Source organism: Fringilla coelebs (assembly GCF_963513975.1).
Source record: "Fringilla coelebs genome assembly, chromosome: 25".
NCBI classification, from domain to species: Eukaryota; Metazoa; Chordata; class Aves; order Passeriformes; family Fringillidae; genus Fringilla; species Fringilla coelebs.
In genome coordinates this window covers 2654575-2673089 of record NC_140051.1, presented here as the reverse complement: position 1 = coordinate 2673089, position 18515 = coordinate 2654575, and the positions used below count along the sequence as shown (strand labels likewise).

At 48.7% G+C, this 18515-nt stretch overlaps 1 protein-coding gene across 1 annotated transcript in view; it reads right to left on the bottom strand.

The window, feature by feature from the left end:
• GRIK4 (glutamate ionotropic receptor kainate type subunit 4) overlaps positions 1 to 5823 on the bottom strand; it is a gene marked incomplete at its 3' end in the record, with an annotated part of 128136 nt that extends 122313 nt beyond the window's left edge. Inside the window, exon 1 of the mRNA XM_084221488.1 lies at positions 5727 to 5823. Coding sequence (XP_084077614.1) covers positions 5727 to 5808 — 82 coding nt within the window. The 5' untranslated portion in view covers positions 5809 to 5823. The remainder of the gene's footprint in view (positions 1 to 5726) is intronic.
• Positions 5824 to 18515: the final 12692 nt, after the last annotated feature.

Below are 18515 nucleotides of genomic sequence, written 5' to 3'. Positions count from 1 at the left end.
CTTTAAAATGCTAATTCTGCCCTGTGGGATCTTCCCTGCAGTCCCTGCAGGAGAATTCTGTGTGTCCTGAGGGAGCTGAACTGAACCATCCCCAATTCCACTGCTGTTATTGCTCATTTTTACCTCACGAGCCTTTAATGCTCCTTTCTCCCTTGTTTCAGCCCTCCAGCTCAGACACATCTTTGGACAAACTGCACCAGCAGGGCAGCTCTGGGGCCTTTACTCACTGCCAAAGGGGTTTAGTGTCTCACAAACACCTCAGGAGGGCGATTGCACAGGGATTTGGGGCTGTGCAAAGGATGCTCCGCTACCCACAGCCCTGACAGAGGGGTGGGCTGGGGATACAGGGGCACCACACCATCACAGAGATGCAGAAAAAGCCCCACTCTGCCTCTTCCCACCCCCTTCAGCACACACAGCCAAGTGCAGGGGTCTCCCACAGCTCCAAGAACATTTTCTGGATGGGAAAAGCTGAGAGATTTGGGATTGTTGGAGAAGAAAAGGCTTTGGGGTGACCTCGTTGTGGTCCTCCAGTGCCTGAAGGAGCTGCAGGAAAGATGGAGAGGGACTTTTTACAAGGGCTTGGTGTGACAGGATGAGGGGGGACGGCTTAAAACTCAGAAAGAGTCGGTTTAGGTTGGATATTGGGAAGAAATCCTTCCCTGGGAGGGTGGGCACAGGGTGCCCCCGGATCCCTGGAAGTGCCCAAGGCCAGGCTGGGTCTTGGAACAGCCTGGGATAGTGGGAGTGGGGTGGAACTGGGTCTTTAAACCAACCTAAACCACTCCACGATCCTGTGATTCTAGTTCCACCACCAGAGCAGACACAGGAGATTCACAGCCCTTCAGGCACTCCAGAATTTTGGAATCATGCCCAGAAAGAAGGACAAACTGCCCAGAGTGCCACTCCCAGCATCAGGTTGGGGTTCATGAGGAGCTGGAGCACAAATTGCCTCTCTGGTGGATGGAACCACAAAGCACAGGGACAGCAATGACAGCTGAGCCCCAGCACAGTCCTTGGGTATGGGGCAGGAAAACATCAAGATCCACCCCAAAAAATGCCCTTAAATGCTGGAGTTGTTGTGGGAAGTTTGCAGAGCTGGGAGACAGAGACAGGGAAGGGATTTTGACAGGCAGAGACAATCCTGAAAGGCTCAGGAGGCCTGGCAAGGAGTTTGTCAGCAGATCCTCTGTCAGGGCTCCTGATCCTGCTCCTGCTGAGGGCAGCTCCATGGATAAACCACAATTTTGGCCGGGGTGTGAATTTTAAACGAGCTTCTTTATCACACCCAATGAATCAAGGCAGAAAATGCCAATTTAGGGCCCCCACGCTCTGCTCGGTGAGGCTGAGTAAATAACCCAGTAAATAACTCAGGCAAATTTCCTGACACTTCCTTCAGCATGAGTGAAGAGGCAAAAAACAAACCCAGAACTGCTCCCACACACTGCAGGAAAGCAGGACCAGGGAGATGCTGCCCTGGAGGGCAAGAGGGAGCTGATGATTTTTGTTTTTTGGGGTGGCTGGATGCAACACAACCCGTGCATGAGCTCCCAGGATATTTTGGGAGGCCTTGCACTGGTTCCTCCAAGGGCTCCAGGCTGCCTGGAGGCAATTCCTTCTTTCTCAGAGCTCTTAAAGCTGCTGAGAACACTCCCATCCCTGCCTGCTCCTTCCCTCCCTGATCAGACACGGCTTTTGAGGCCCACAGAGACAATAATTCACCCAGACAGAGCAGGGAACTGACTGACAAAAGACATTCTCAGCAAAACGTCACCATTTCAAATAAACCTGGATTTCCCCACCAAGGTCTCCAGAAAAAACAGGAGCAAGGAGAGTTTCTCCAGGGCTGCACCAGAAGGGAACAAACAATGCAAGGCTGAAAGAACAAGTCTGCACTGATGGGGTGTTTTTTTTCCCCCTTTTCATCAAGGAGAGAAGCAGAGCATTCAGCAGCCAAAGGCTGGGGGAAGGTGACCCTGTAGCCCACATTCTGCTCCATCCCTCGCACAGATGATGCTTCTCCAGCTCGCTGCAATGCAACACTCGCTGTGGGTCCTGTCCAGGCCAGCAGAAACTCGCTCAGAGGTGAAGCAATCTGCTGCCTCTCCACTCCACTGAGGGCTGCCAGGGCCAGGATCCACCCCAAACCCCCAAAAAGCAGCAGCAGGGAAGCTCAGGGCTCGGTTCCCAAGCCAAGAGTCCCTGACTCAGCACCACCGCGTTCCCTCCTGCCTGGAAGGCAGGAGCTGCAGGGAATAATCTCATTTTCCTGGTGAAGAACCCACTCTGGCACTGCCCAGCTCACCTCTCCTTGCTGATCACACCCCTGTGCATTTCAGCAGCCCCTTCTCAGATGGATTGTTTTGAACCTTTGTTTTCAGCATTGTTTTAAACCTTTGCTCGCATTTTCTTTGAATATTCAAATATTCTTGCTGGCCTGGTTTTCCCTCCCTATGCAGAGCATTGATTTATGTTGCTAGATACCATATCTCCCTGCCTTGCCAAAAGCATGCATTTGGGAATGATTTCAGGGCTGCTGGTCATATTTTTCTCCCTCCTTTTATTCTGCACTTTATTTTTATTAACTTTTTTGTTGGAGGCGCCGTAAAAATGAAACTGTGGCTTGAAGGAACAACACTCATCAAACCCCCCAAACCAAAGCAAGCTGGAAGGCAGCTGCCATTCCCACCTGGAAGCTGCAGCATAATTTGAGTTTCCAGTCCTTAAAAGCTGAAAATCACAATCCCTGGTCTCAAACACCTCCACCTTTCACTCTGGGGAGGTGGGAAACAAACTGACCCCAGGTTTGCAGCTCTGTGCTGCTGGAAGAGCTCCCCTTTTATTTTCCACATTTCCAAAATCCCCACAGTGCTCCCAAAAAAGACAGGACACAAAATTCAACCCTTCAGGATCTCAAACACTTTCACCTTTCACTCTGGGGAGGTGGGAAACAAACTGACCCCAGGTTTGCAGCTCTGTGCTGCTGCAGGAGCTCCCCCTTTATTCCACACTCCCAAAAACCCCACAGTACTCCCAAAAAAGATGGGACACAAAATTCAACCCTTCAGGATCTCAAAAACTTTCACCTTTCACTCTGGGGAGGTGGGAAACAAACTGACCCCAGGTTTGCAGCTCTGTGCTGCTGCAGGAGCTCCCCCTTTATTCCACACTCCCAAAAACCCCACAGTACTCCCAAAAAAGATGGGACACAAAATTCAACCCTTCAGGATCTCAAAAACTTTCACCTTTCACTCTGGGGAGGTGGGAAACAAACTGACCCCAGGTTTGCAGCTCTGTGCTGCTGCAGGAGCTCCCCTTTTTTCCCACGCTCCCAAAATCCCCACAGTGCTCCCCAAAAAGATGGGACACAAAGCAAAAGGAAGGATTTTCACCTTCAGCATCCTGATAATTCACGTTCCATCCCCACCCCTGCCTGCTGGCTCGAGTGGGGGATGTGCCCATCAAGGTGAAATGCAGGCAGCAGGGCTGGGAGCGTGCAGGGAGTGCTTCACATGAATCAGGGATTCCAGGGATATAAAACACCCAGCCACCCTTCCCAGGCTCCTGCCAGCTCCCAGCCTCCCTCCCCATATTTCCTGAGCTGCCTCCTGCTCCACCAGCAGAGGGGAGAGGTAATTTTACTTGGAGTGTGTCACCTGTGAAAGTTGCAAATGGGGACAGGGATGGATTGGCTGCTTATCTGAGACAAATGGTTCATAAAGGTGCTGCAGGGGGAGCGGCCAGGGAGAGCAGCTTCCCCCCAAACTGCAGAGCCAAGGGTCAGCTCTGCGAGGTGAGCTCCATTTGGAGGTTTTTGGGTGCATTTCTGTTCCCTACCCTGCACAGGCAGCCAGGGGAAATGATGGTGCCCCTCCCTGAGAGCTCCTCAGCACAGCCCAAAGGGGCCTGGGGCTCCCCTGAAATGGGATATTTTGGGGTTTGCACAGCTCTTGTGGCACCCTTGGGCTGGGGGCAGGCTGGGCTCTGTCCCCCCTTGCTCATGGATGGAGGGCAAATGTGTTTGTGACAAATTATTTCATTTTATGTGGGGTTTAGGAGAGGGGTAGGACATGGCAGGGGTGATTTTAGCTCCTCAGGGGCTCTTTGAGGGGTGGCTTTGAATTCACACAGGAAGGGCAACACCAACACCAAGAGAACCAAGACAAACCTGGAAATTCACCATAAACTAATTTCACTGACAAGAGGAAGAGACAACATCCCCAAAATGCAGGGAGGAGCTTCAGCAAGGGTGTCAGCTCACCATAAACTAATTTCACTGACAAGAGGAAGAGACAACATCCCCAAAATGCAGGGAGGGATTTCTGCAGCATTGTCAACTCACCGTAAACTGATTGCATTTGCAAAAGGAAAGTGAGAACGTTCCTAAAATGCAGGGAGGAGCTCAGCAACTGTGTCAACTCACCATAAACTAATTTCACTGACAAGAGGAAGAGACAACATGCCCAAAAATGCATGGAGGAGCTTCAGCAAGTGTGTCAGCTCCCCATAAACTGATTTCATTGACAAACTAGAGACAGAACATTCCCAAAATGCAGGGAGGAGCTCAGCGTGCCCACTCACCATAAACTCCATTTCATTGATAAAAGGAAGGAGAGAACAGTCCCAAAATACAGGGAAGAGCTCAGCAACAGTGTCAGCTCATCACAAATTAATTTCATTTACAAAAGGAAAGTGTGAACATTTCCAAAATGCAGGGAGAAGCTTCAGCAAGCGTGTCAGCTCACCATAAACTGCATTTCATTTACAAATGGAAATAGAGAACATTCCCAAATGCAGGGAGAAGCTCAATGTGTAAACTCACCATAAACTGCATTTCATTTACAAAAGGAGGGAGACAACATTCCCAAAATTCAAGGAGGAGCTCAGCAAGTGTGTCAGCTCACCACAAACTGCATTTCATGTACAAACTGGAGACAGAACATCCCCAAAGTGCAGGGAGGAGCTCACTGTCTCCACTGACCATGCAGGAGAACCTTTCACTCAGGGACACCCCACCAGGCAGGGAGGATTCCAAGAATCCCTCCAGAGCATCACTGGGAAAGCATTTTCATTTTATGTTGAGTCATTTCCCCACTATTTTTTTAAGCTGTAAAATCTCAGGGTTCTCAGCATCTTTTTCTCTCTGATCTTCTCATCACAGGAAGTACAATTGCAAGGGTTGGTGGAAAGACAGCAAATATGTATTAAAAAATACCAGAGTCTTCTTCTAATGGTCAAGTTCTGCTAATACACCAAGTTTTAGAGACACAAGCCAGTGTTGTTTCTGTGAACTTGGGGATCCTGCCACAACTTCCAGCATCTGACTGCTAAAATCTACCAAAGCCTTTGCAGATTTTTTTTATATTCGTATTTCACAGTAAATTGTACATCTAGTTTCGCTCTTGTTTGTGTGAACATACGTGTACATATAGTTATAAAAATAATTATGTGTTGTCAACCTTACTACAGTCAAGTATTCTTCTTTTAAGAAGGTAATTTAAGATTTGACCCTTGCAAACTCCTAATAACAAATACAGTAAATTGTACATCTAGTTTTGCTCTTGTTTGTTTGAACATAGGTATAAGTATAAAAATATTGATGTTTTGCCAACCTTACTACAGTCAAATATTCTTCTTTTAAGAAGGTAATCTAAGATTTGACCCTTGCAAACTCCTAATAACAAATAAGAACAATCAACCCAGCCCCAAGCCAGGTGAGCACTCACCAATCCTCAGGGAATGGGGACTGGCCCAGATCCTCATCAGCCACAGCAGAAGGAGCACCAGAGGCGCCAAGACACGGAGCATCTTCCATAAATCCTCATGGAGCCCTGCGGTGGTCTGGGCATGACATAACTCTGCAGGGAGACACAGAACACGGCTGTGTGAAATACAGAGCTGTGTTTCAGGGGCAGACAGGCAAGGTGTGTGTTTGTGATCATGATATGTGTGCACACAGACCATGGGACAGCTGCGAATTCTTGTAATAACTGAGGAAAGTAAAGCGTGGAAGAAGGCCTTTGAACCTAGCCTTGGTTTGCAATTTTTGCAATTAAACTTGATGGATTTAGGAGCATTTAAAGTGTTAAGGAGGTTGCTCTTTGCTTGTAGTCAGGCCTTAAAGAGTGCTGCAACAATAACCTTTTAAAGTACAATTTTAAAATATTGCTTGAAACTCTAGCTTTGGAATATAGATAAAGGAAATATGCTTATCTGACACCTTAACAAAACCGAGAAAAACAGCTTGAGAAAGGAAGATGGACATCATCTCAAGGATTTACAACTTCACCAAGGGAAGGTGGACATCACTGTTGTGAGATTTATAGGCATTTCTGATAACAAGGGGGACCCACATCTGGGGAGCTGGACTGCACCAGATGGGATTCGTCTTTATTCTTGCAGAAACTGGATCAACATCTCAGAAACTACCACCAGCATCTGGGGATCCTCTTTTTTGGGACACATCCTGAAGAAAAACTAAATCACAATAGTGTATAGAATTGTGATGTAAAAACTGGACTAGAAACTGCTGAGAAACCTTCTGAGTACCCCTATAAATACCTCTGAGCCCCAAATATCAGTGTGCAGTCGGAGGGAAAACTTCCCCCACTGTACCAGCACTGTATTGCTCATATTTTACCATATTAATTAATGAATTGATTGCTGCTTGAATATTGGCCTAGTCAAGATTCTTATTTATAAGAGCTGTGAGCCCCTCTGCTCCCCCCCAGCAGCACCACTCAGCTCGCCCAGCACGGAGACAAAAGCTCTATTTACCCGAGGAGGAGGGAGCTATTTACAGACTATGAATTATTCAAGATTTGAAATCCAACTGGGCAGAGAGCTCCTTGCAAGGAAAAAGAAAAAAGGAATAAAAAAAAAATTTAAAAAATAAAGAAACACGAGGAAAAGTCCAAATATTTCATCGTGGCATTTTTAGCGTTTCAACAAAAACAAGTGGAAATCAATATTGAGTCACATCTCTGACTTCTATTCTCACCCACCCCCCCTTTTTCTTTCCACTCACAGCAGCCAGCAACTCATTATATAATACTGACTTCTGATTTTAGGATGGGACAAAAGATTTTTGTAGCAAAATGTGATTTGAGGGAAGGATTTAGGAGGCACAAGTCACTTGGGCCTCACCAAACTAGAAACCAATTCCTTGCCACAATTCCAGTCACCTCCTTCCCTCCCTTTCAGGAATAAGAGGATTCAGCACAAGACCAAGAACATCTTTTTATTTTTTTTTGTCCGCTTTTTTTGTCTCACCACCCAGGCACAGAGAGGTCCAAGTTCCAAAGTCAGAACACCACAAAAATGAAGGGCAGGAGGTGGAAAATCCACAAACTCATCATCAGCACAGATATTGGCACTGGCTGTCCCACAGCAGGCTCCTGCAGCGCGGCTAATCAAATTTGTAACAAATGCCATTTTAAACAGCTTCATAAAGGGCAGATTTTACTTCATGGAAAAAAATAAAAAACCAAAAAACTGTTGTCTCTGGAGTTGATAAAATTATCTCCACAGGCAGCAATGTCCTTAAATGCTGACTTTGAGTGTTTCATCTGTTACCTTATCTCTCCCTTCTCTCTTCTGCTGGCAAACATTCTTAACCTCTTCCATTTGTCTCCTTCTTGGGCCAAATACCAAGTCCTGACACAGGCAAAGTCTTTAATCTGCCTTTGAAGCTACCAGGAGTTTTGTCTGAGCAAGACGCAGCCTTTTGCTTGCAATTTTCCAATTAATCTATTTTTAGATTACATTTAAGACTTCCTCCAGCTTATCTCAGCACTCTCCACAGGGACCATCCCCTTTCACAGAGGGGAAATGCAGAGACAGGGACAGAGAAATAAAAATCCCTGGGACATCTCCACTCCCTGGGGTTTGATCCCTTCCTGGATCATGCTTCCACACCTCCTGCATCCCAATTCCAGAAAATTGAGGGATCTCATGCTCAGCTGTCAGTCAGACATGGGAAGAACATCCCAATTTCAGCGCTCTCAACCCATTTTTAAAAGCCAGAAACTCCCCCAAAACCACCTGGAAAATGATGAACCACCTCCGTGAAGGGCAAATAGCAATTTTCTCTTTTTTTTTTTTTTTCCCCTCGTTTCAGTGGGAGTTCCAGAGTAATTCCTGGGGAAGAGAAGCCCTAAAAGGTTAAACACGTGGGAAATTGGTTACTTAGAAGTGCTGGCAGTGGCAGAGACAGATTGCAGAGCAATGTATCATTGGAGCACTCTTCGAAGCAGCTATTTCCAAACTTCCCAAGATATTGACAAAACAGCAGCGTCGTGTCAGATGCACTCCCAGCCTGGAATGTGGAGCTGGAGCTGGTGGAACACACGCAGCCATCCCTTCCCCATGGAGACAGCTTGAGGTTTGCCCCCCAAAGAGCTCCCTCGTGCTCAGCTCGGGCTCTAAAGCTGCTCCCCAACACTCACAGTCCTGTTTTCCTCCTTTTTTAGGTCGTTTTAGGTCCTACTTCTTTGCACTGCTACCCCCAGTGTGCCTTCCTTGCGTAGTGGTTTTGGTTTGCCAGTTTGAGATTTTTGAGAAAATCAAATTTGAGGTTTTGAGAAAAGCAAAACACCAACACCTGGTGATGAACAGCCACAGCTCACCTAAACATCTGGTAGGGAATGTCAGACCAGGAGCAGGGCAGGGAAAAGGGGCTAAAACCCCTCAAATTCCAGCCAGACAGGAGGGAAATGCCTGCCTGAGATTCGAGGAGGTTGCTGGAGTTTGCATCCTCATCATTCCCCGCCAAAGCTCTAAGGAATCACTTCAGGGAAGGACATGGAGGGGCTGGAGAGTGACCAGGGAAAGAAAAGGAGCTGGGGAAGGGTCTGGAACACCAGGAGGAGCTGAGGGAGCTGGAAAAGGACTCAGCCTGGAGAAAAGGGGGTTCAGGGGGGACCTTGTGGCTCTGCACAACTCTTGACAAGAGGGAACAGCCGGGGGGATTTGGGGTCTTATCCCAGGAACAGGGACAGGAGGAGAGGGAATGGCCTCAGGCTGGGCCAGAGGAGGCTCAGGTTGGAGAGCAGCAGGAATTTCCCCATGGAAAGGGTTGTTAAATACTGGCAGGGGCTGCCCAGGGAGGTTTGGAGCCCCCAGCCCTGGAGGTGTCCAGGGAACCACTGGATGTGGCACTCAGTGCTCCGGGCTGGTGACAAGGTGGGGATGGGGCACAGCTTGGTCTCGATGGTCTGGGAGGGCTTTTCCAACCTCAAAAATCCTGTGAACCACCAGGCTGAAAAAAAGGGGTTCTCATTTCAGACTCTGCAAAGACAAAATGCGCCAGGAGCAACCACTCTTGTGGGAAACGGGAAAAGCTCCTGTGACTCCCTGCTCCAAGGAACAGACCCCAGTGCTGCTCCTCCTGTTTGCAGCCTGCTGGAGAGGCTGAGGAGGAGATTCCCGGGCAAGCAGCAGCTGCCTGTGCATCAGCAGCTCGGAGTTATCAGCCAGGCTGAGCAGTAAATCCAGGCTGCCTGCTGAGCTCTGCTCCGGGAGCGGCGGGGCTGTCATTACCTGGGACACAGAGCACAGGGGGAGGCTGCTCCACCTCACCCTCAGGAGGGCTTGGGGTTTGGAGCACGGGGCCAGGGAGCAGCTGCCAGCAATAGAAATGCACCTCAGGGGCTGCCAAACGGCAGAAAACACAGGATCCTACAAGCTGAGCCCACGGAGCAGCTGGCTGCTGGAGGTGATGGCAAAATACCCAGGGAGGGGAACACAGGGATGCCTCCCCACCTCCCCAAACACTGGGATCCCAGATTCAGGACCAGGAGGGAAGGAGAGTGAGGATTGTCCTCCTAACTCAGCATCAAAGCTACTCTGAAATGACCAAAGAGGTGTTTCAGTCCCCACAGCCCTCCGCCGCCCCCCAGTCCCCACCTGCCGCCCCCTCCCTAAATTCAGGTAGTAAAGGGTGGTGAGCACAGTCCAAAGCCCTCACTGTACATTGATTTTGCCTTGCTGAGCTTGTCATCCTGCCAAGCTGCCTCCCAGCTGCACGGTGCATCTGTCTGTCCCTCATTTCCCCAGGAGATGCTGTGAAACAGGAGTTCCACCCAGGTGCACCAGCAAATTGCAGCCACAGCTGGGGCACCCACTCCTGTGCAGCCCCAAATTCCACTCAGAGAGGAGAGGAGGACAACTTTCCATCATTAAAACCTCACAGAGCCAAGAAAACCCCGGAGAGACAAAGCTCTTTAGCAGCTTGCCTCACTAATTCTCGTGCATGTGAAGATGACTTATCCCAGACTCATCCTCAGCTGGCTGAAAATAAATCAAACCAACTTCCCCTGCTGAAGTTTCCAGCGAGAACATGTCAGGAGCTGTGCATTCACAGCTTGAGTGGCTCCTCTCTCCTGCTCTGACAGCAGGCTGGGTTGATGGACAGCTGTCTGTAGAGCATTCCCAATATGCTCCCCAAAAAAAAAAGAGTGGGATGGATGGGAAAGAGTTCCCTGGGTCCTTCAGGGTGGGAGGTGCCTTGCTGAGAAGCTGCTGCTGGATCACGAGCTGACCCCTGCGTGCAGCACAAATGCGGAATTCTTTTCCTGCTAAGCCCCTTTTTTTTTTTTTTAATCTTTCAGCTCTGGAAAGTCAAGAGAATAAAATAAATCAGGGCTATACTGGGGAGTTTTGTGTTCTCTCTGGAGATAAAAGTCTCTAAATACCAAGCAGAATTATGGACGATTTGCCTCCGAGAGGGAGCAAGTTGCTTCTGAAACTACTGATACATTTTTAATGACTGTGTGAGCTGGTGCTCTTCTTTCACTGCTATCACCACAGCCTCCTGCTATTTGGAGATTTCTGCAGAAAAATTCTTAGACAGTAGAGCAAAAAGCCAAAAGGCAGAACAAAATGTTAAATCACTAAAAGAAAACCCCCCCAAAAAACCCTCTGCTGGAGCTGCCACAGAGATAAAGAAGACATCCCTGAAAAGCAGCCACCTCTTTGCTCGTTCCCTCTGCACAGCCTGACAAGGACACTCGAGGAAGCTGCTGGTATTTCATGGAATTATGGAGTGCTTTGGGTTGGAAGGGATCTTAAAGCCCATCTGCCATGGGCTGGGACATCTCCCACCATTCCAGGGTTCTCCAAGCCCCGTCCAACCTGGCTTTGGGCACTTCCAGGGATGGCACCAACCTCTCTGGGCAGAGATTTCTGCTCCCACCTCCAAAAACGCCACCACCCTGCAGCACCTGTGTGACACACATCCTCTGAACACAGAGAGAGACATAATTCTCTCTCCCAGGATTTCTCCTGGGCAAGGCAGTGAGAAAGCTCAGAGAAAGAAGAGAAAACAATTCTCATCTCTACTTGCTGTTCCTGTTGTTTGGCACACGTGGAATGTGTTATGGGGATTGTTTACAAAGTGGATTTGTTAATTGGACATCAGTAATTGTTGTTTTGATTGACTGATTGACCAATTAGGTCAAAGTTGTGTTGTGACTGTCTAGGAAGGGTCACAAGTTTTTCTTTAGTATCCTCTTAGTATAGTATTAGTGTAATATAGTGTAATATAGTGTAGCTTCATAAAGCAATTGCTCAACCTTCTAAAATCACATCATCCCCCTAAAAAACAGCTTTTACAATAAACCTGTTCCTGCCACATCTGTCCCCAGCAGGAGCCACACAGGGCTCAGCATCTCCAGCTGCCCTGCAGAGCAGCGCCAGGCCCAGGCTTCCCAAAAACCCCAACGTGTTGCTTTTATCCCCATGCAACCCCACGCTGCAAACCCCCCTGCACGCCTTCTCCTGCAAGCTGAGAAACCACAAACACCCTGGAAAAACCTGGCAGCAAATTCCACCTTCTCCAAGCGGATTTTTTGGGTTTTTTTCACCCAAGCAGGAGTTTGGAGGGGGCTTTGGTGTTGATGGATCTCTCCCTGCCTCACCAGAAGCTTGATGAATGGTGAGAAAACGCAGCTCGAGCAAAGCTGGAGTAATCCTCACAGCTGAGACAACAAATTTAACAGCTGCAGAGCAGCAAGGAATTGGGGAAAAAGCTGTTGGGGAATATCAACAAACAACTTAACAGGGCTTTTTCATTCCTTGGACAGGCAAAGGGAGCTCTTGCCTCGTGTCAAGCTTCTTGTGCAGACAGGCTGGGGTTTAAAAGGAGCAGGCAAGAAGGGAAGAACCTGAAAAACATCTCAACAGGTGGCTGTTGCTGAGCTCCAAAAAGTGTCTCAGGGGGAGGGGAGAGCTCCACTGACAGCCTGCCCTGGGGCCACAAAGATGTAAGTTCAATTAAACTGAAAAACTGCTGCATTTAAAGCCACCACCAATATGTTTCGCTCGGCGAAAGATGCATAATTAGCACGGGTAAATCATTACCACGAGGTATTGTCACAGTCAAAAAAACCTCTGTGAGGCTGAGGGAAGGATGACATCTATCAAGAGAACGAATGGCTGGAATTACAAGGCTACATTTGAAGGGGGGGAAAAAAAATACAATTTCATGTTTGGATGGGGTGTAAACCCTTCACGCTGCAAGGAGCTGGTGAATTCTCTATTTTTGAGGGCTGGAAGAATCAGCCCTCAGGGCAAGGCTCCTCACACAGCCTCTGGAAGCAGCCAGTGCTTGAAAAGGATATTTAACAACAAGAAGCAGAGCTCGGTTCCAGTCTGGCAATTTCTATGTTCCTATAAAAACCACGTCTCGTTTTTTAGATTTCATCAGCATTAAAGAGCCTGCTCTGCTCGCAGCCACCCCTCTCTTTGTCCCCACACCAGTGCCAGGGATGGATTCACCAGGTGAGAGACAGAGCTGTGGTATCTCCCTTCCCCAGGTGTCAGGGGATGAAAGGAACCTTGGGCTCCCCATCACATCTCACCTCTCCAGAGAGCAGCCAGGTGACACCAGGGCAGGTGACAGCCCAGGGAAGGTGATATTAGTGATAAGCACCTGCTCAACTGATACATTAAATGGATTTTTTAAAAATTTTCATTCCCCTAGCTGTGTTCTTTCATCTCTCTCTTCTCCTTTTTTTTTCCCCCCTCCACCCTTCGTGACTTCCAGAAAAAGAAGCAAGAAAACTTCAAGGAGAAAAGAATTCTGGAGGCAGTGAAGCAGAAGGACGAATGCATTGCTGACATTTCTCGTTGCTGTGGATTATTTTCTTTAACTTTCTCTCTCCCCAGCCTTGAGTCCTCTCATCTCACCCTTCTCAATCCTCCCCAGAATTAGCAAAGCCTGATCAAATTTCCTATCACAGCTTAGAGATAAAAGCAGCGTGTGCCCATCCTAATTCCTCACACAGGCTGGGCTATCTCAGAGCGAGATTTCCCCCAGCATTATCAACCCCAGACCTGTGAACACAAGGAGACTTCACTCACAGGACATCTTTATTCAATTTTCCTCTCCTCCACAGCTTTATCACACGGCCCATCAGCCCTCCCAGGCTGGGTCAATACTTGAGAGCTCTGCTGGCACAGAGGAGTGAATTATGAGTGTGAAACCCCACCTGCCCCCTCAGCCAAGCTCACAAAAGTCCCATTACAGCATTAAAACTCATTTGCTGGGGCAGCTTACTTGATCCTGGGAGTGGGCTTGAGCTGGGGGGATTTAGGCAGCGCAGAGATCGAGCAGCTGTGCCCTTCCTGCCCTCCTCCAAAGCCTTCCACAAAGAAAATCCTGTGCCTGCTGAGAAAACACTCAGCGTGATGGATGCACAGAGCACTGGGAGTAAAACACCCCAATATTTGAAATGGTGAAAAATGACCCGATAATGTTGGCTTTTGCATTTATGTATTAGCTTATGCATGTTGTGGGTGATCATAAGTATTTAGAAATTCTAAGGAGTGAATTCCATTTCTCACAGAATTTTTGGGGGTGACCCTCCCTGGGAGAGCCGCCTGAGCCCCCATTTGTACAAAATCTGTGTCACCAACAGCATGGGAGGGGTGAGGCTCTCCATCCTCCAGCCTGGGCTGTGCTTTCATGCCTGAAATGATCCTCTCCTTCTCAGATCGGCCTTTCCAACTTCTCCCACCCCAACTCCTCCCTGTTTTTCCCCAAGTCTCACTGCTGTGCTGGATGAGCTCCCCCAGCCTCTGAGAGGATGCTGCTGCTGCAGCTGCCCCATCCCTGTGCCAGCAGCTCCTGCTCCTGGCAGCAGCACAGCCCCAGTTGTGCCTGTGCCTCAGCCCCCTCGCAGGGAAGCTGCTGAGCAATGATTTGCGCCTTGCACAGGGGACCAAACACCCCAGCACATCCCTGCCCACATCATCTGTCAAAACCTCCCTGGCTGTGACCATCCACTGACTGAAAAAACCACCAGGAAAAGAGAAAACCGAGCCCATGTGGGATTCCCTCCCTCCCTCTGTCCTCTGGTGCCCACGATTTATTTTTATTAACAAACAATAGCAGTTAAAAGCACCGTGGTCTCCCACGGCGAGGACTGTGTGAGACACTCTTAATTGGCTTGGAGCTGTTATCTGAGAGGAAAAATCACAAAAATCACCACCAGGCTGGGGGAAGAGGAGAGGCTGCATGTGGGAGGAGGGAGGGAAGGGTTTCTCCCAGCTGGGCAGGACAGGGAGCTTCATTAAACAGGGCCAGAGGTGGCCACAGCAGCTCTGATCCCATGGCCAGCACCTCGATCCTTGACCAGAACCTCAACCCTTGCCCTGAACCTCAGTCCTTGGCCAGGACCTCCATCCTTGACCAGCACCCCAATCCTGGACCAGCACCTCAATCCTGGACCAGCACCTCAGTCCTGGACCAGTGCCCCAATCCTTGACCAGTGCCCCAATCCTTGACCAGTGCCCCAATCCTTGACCAGCTCCCCAGTCCTTGAACAGACCAAATCCTTGACCAGATCCCCAATCTTCGACCAGCACTTCAATCCTGGACCAGTGCCCCAATCCTTGACCAGCTCCCCAATCCTTAATGAGTACCCTAACCCTTGACCAGCTCCCCAACCCTTGACCAGCTCCCCAACCCTTGACCAGCTCCCCAACCCTTGACCAGCTCCCCAATCCTTGACCAGCACTTTAATCCTGGACCAGTGCCCCAATCCTTGACCAGACCAAATTCTAGGACAGCACCCCAATCCTTAATGAGTACCCTAACCCTTGACGAGCTCCCCAATCCTTGACGAGCTCCCCAATCCTTGACCAGCACCCCAATCCTTAAACCAGCACCCCAATCCTTGACCAACTCCCCAATCCTTGACCAGCTCCCCAACCCTTGACCAGCTCCCCAACCCTTGACCAGCTCCCCAACCCTTGACCAGCTCCCCAGTCCTTAATGAGCACCCCAATCCTTGACCAACTCCCCAATCCTTGACCAGAATCTCAATCTTTGGCCAGCACCTCCATCCTTGACCAGCCCCTCAACCTTTGACAACCACCCCAACCCTTGACCAGCACACCAATCCTTGCCCAGAATCTCAATCTTTGGCCAGCACCCCAATCCTTGACCAGCTCCCCAATCCTTGACCATCCTGAGCACAAAACACAAGGTTGAGCGTTGTTTACCTTGGATAAAGATTCTGGGCAGGTCAAAAATCATCTCTAAAAAAGGAAGAAAAGCTTTGTTTGGCTCCCCACCCCGGCAGGCACAAAGCCCTCTGTGTACAGCTGGTTTTTCCCAATTTAAAGTGGCTCTCCTGACATATTTTATGGCACATTAATTCAGCAGAAGACTCCTGCCCACTCTGCAGGCCTCCACTTCCATTAAAGCACCTCTGGTGAGGGACAGGGCAGAGCTTGCACTGCAGACAGCAGTACAGGAGGGGATTTTTGGACAGGGAAATGCAAACTGATCTCTCCAGCTGAGGTGGCCTGGGGACACACTGAGGTGAGCAGAATCTGAGCTGTTCAACAAGTCTGCTTGCAAAGAAACCTGAATAAATGAGCACAGCCAGAGCCTTGGATTCATCAAAAGCTTAACCAGGAAAAAGGCTTTAAAACAGCAAAGGTCTTACACTGAGAAATGGATAAAAATTGAGTTTGGGAGTCTGGGGTTTGTTCCAATAGGGAACAAACCACTGTGGTTTTTTCCAGTGGGTGTTCCAAAGTTCCCCCTGGATCCCTGGAAGTGTCCAAGGCCAGGCTGGACAGGGCTTGGAGCAACCTGGGATAGAAGAAATGTCCACAGCTTTAGAAATTTCAGCAAAACATCTTTCCCTGGGCAGTGCAAGATCCAAGCACCCACCGGCATCAAACCTTTAATTCCTGCAACCTTCTTGCCTGTCTCTTACAAAACCATGCTGGGAGTGCACAAAGCGGATGAAGAACCCACTCAGGACCCCACTTTGATTACATTTCAAGGGCAGCATTCAGGAGCTGCTTCAAACAGCCCTGTTTGAGATTTCCTTGCATTCAGTGCATCCCCTCTGAGCGCAGCAAACAGAGCTGATCAAAAACCCATTTTCCCCTCCTCAAAAGCCAGAACTTTTCCAGTTGTGCCACACTTTGGTTTTGCTAAGTGGAGGCACTTGTGGGAACCTGCTCTCAGCCATTTGGCTCACAGTGATCCAACCTTCAACGCACAAAACACCAAGCTCCCCTTCTGAAGGAAACCTTCAGGTTTTAGGCAGTTCCCCCCACCTCTCCAAAGGCTGCTTTTTCTACCAAAAAAAAAAAAAATTCTCCTTTTAGCAAAAAAAAATAAGGCTTTGATGGAAAATTTTCAGCTCTGTCAGAGGAGAAGAAACCCAAGGAGCAAGGAGCCCTATTTGCTGTTAGTGAAGAATTGCTGCTGCACCAACGAGGCTCTTTACACATGAAGGAAGTTCTAAAATATGAATCGGATCTGTGAACATCTCAGGAGTCTGGAGGGAGAGAAAGCTCTTAAATGCATCAACCTGATCTCTGGGCTACAGAAAGAAGATTAATCTATTTATTTAACTTAGAGGCCCTGGCAGATTCAAGAGGGAGACAAAGCAGCCTCTACCAAATCAACCTTCAAGAAGTGGTTTATGGCCAAAAATCCGGGTTTGTTTCTTTTTATTGCTGCCAAAACTGTAAGTGAAACAAATAGATTAATCTCCCATCTATCACCCACAGAACATTTTGATCCATCCAAGCTCTAAAAGGCTGGGTTTTGAGGAGAGAAAGAGGCAGTTTGTGAATGGCTGAAGATGGAATTTGTGGTTTTTAATGGAGTGAGGATTGCTGGGGGTGCATTTGGATGACAGGGAGCATATGCACAGGGAAGGAGGTGGGAACCAGGACAGATGCCAGGCTGAGAATAGGCACAAGAAAGCACAGGGGTGATAGGCTTGGGGGCAAGAGAGCAAGGAAACCTTGCAAAATTAATGGGATACAAGGAAAATACAGGAGCTGGGAGATGCTGGTGCCATGGCACAGCTGCACACAACCAGCAGATGCAAAAGAATAAAGCAGCAATAAATAGTCTTGCACAGGAAGGCAGAATCAAAGTCCAAACTTGTATGTGAAGTTGCAATTAAAGGCATTATTTTGCATGAGAGAAGCTTTTAATCCTGCTTGTAGCAAAAGTGACAAGAAGGAAAAAAAAAAAAACCCAACAAGATTTCAGGCCAGAAAACCATGGGTTTGATTAATTAACAGCAAAAAGCAGCAATTAGGGGTGCAGAGCTCCTGTGTTGCTGAGATGAAACACCCAAAACCCAGAGGGATGGAGGAGAATGGGCAGCCCTGGCACTTTTCCTCTGCTTGCTGTAACCACACATCAAATCCCAACTAAAAGAGGGGAATTCTGGCTCTAGGGGAAATACCAACCAGACAAGTGGAGTACTCTGGTTTTTTTGGGGTATTATTTGCTGATCTCCCTCCCTGGTGGTGAGCCTGATGGGATTTGCTTTTAATCCAACAGAGATCCCCTGGCTCAGCAGGAGGAGCATCCCCAGAGCAGGGATGGGGAAAGGACAGCACAGAGGCAGTGTTGGCTGACAAAAGGAAATTTCCTCTCCTGCCTGTCACTGCTGGGCAGGAGACCAGACAAATCCTCACACTCATCCTTGGCAAGAAGCTGCTCAGCTTCTCCCCTCAGCACCACAACAGCACAGAAAATCCACTCCCAGACAGGACTTGTCTCTGCAGCCTTGGCTCTGGCACCTCTCAGTTTCTCACCCCCTGTCTCATGGCCTTTCGTGGGTTTATTTAAGGCTTGGGGAACCTTTTGCATAACGGGAAATTTGGGCTCAGAGCAGCTTGCCTGGTGATGCAAGAACCAAGCACCACTCAAGCTTCATAAGGCTGCAGATAAACTCCTTTCTGCCTGCTTTATCCTTTCTTCCTCCAGCATCTGCCCACTTTACAGACACAATTCCAGGGCAGCTCCACCTTTCCCCTGTGGTTCTGCCTGAGTTATTCACCATTTCTCCTTTTTTGCTAAGGAGAGCTTGCCCAGACAAAGCCACTCCTGCAGGAGATCCCAGCTTTTCCACACCACAGGTGAGTAGAGATCCCCAAAAGTGCTAATGGGGATAAAAAACCACCACTGCCATAAAAACCACCCCAAGCACAGCCCTGAGGAAAACCCCACAGCCACAAAAATC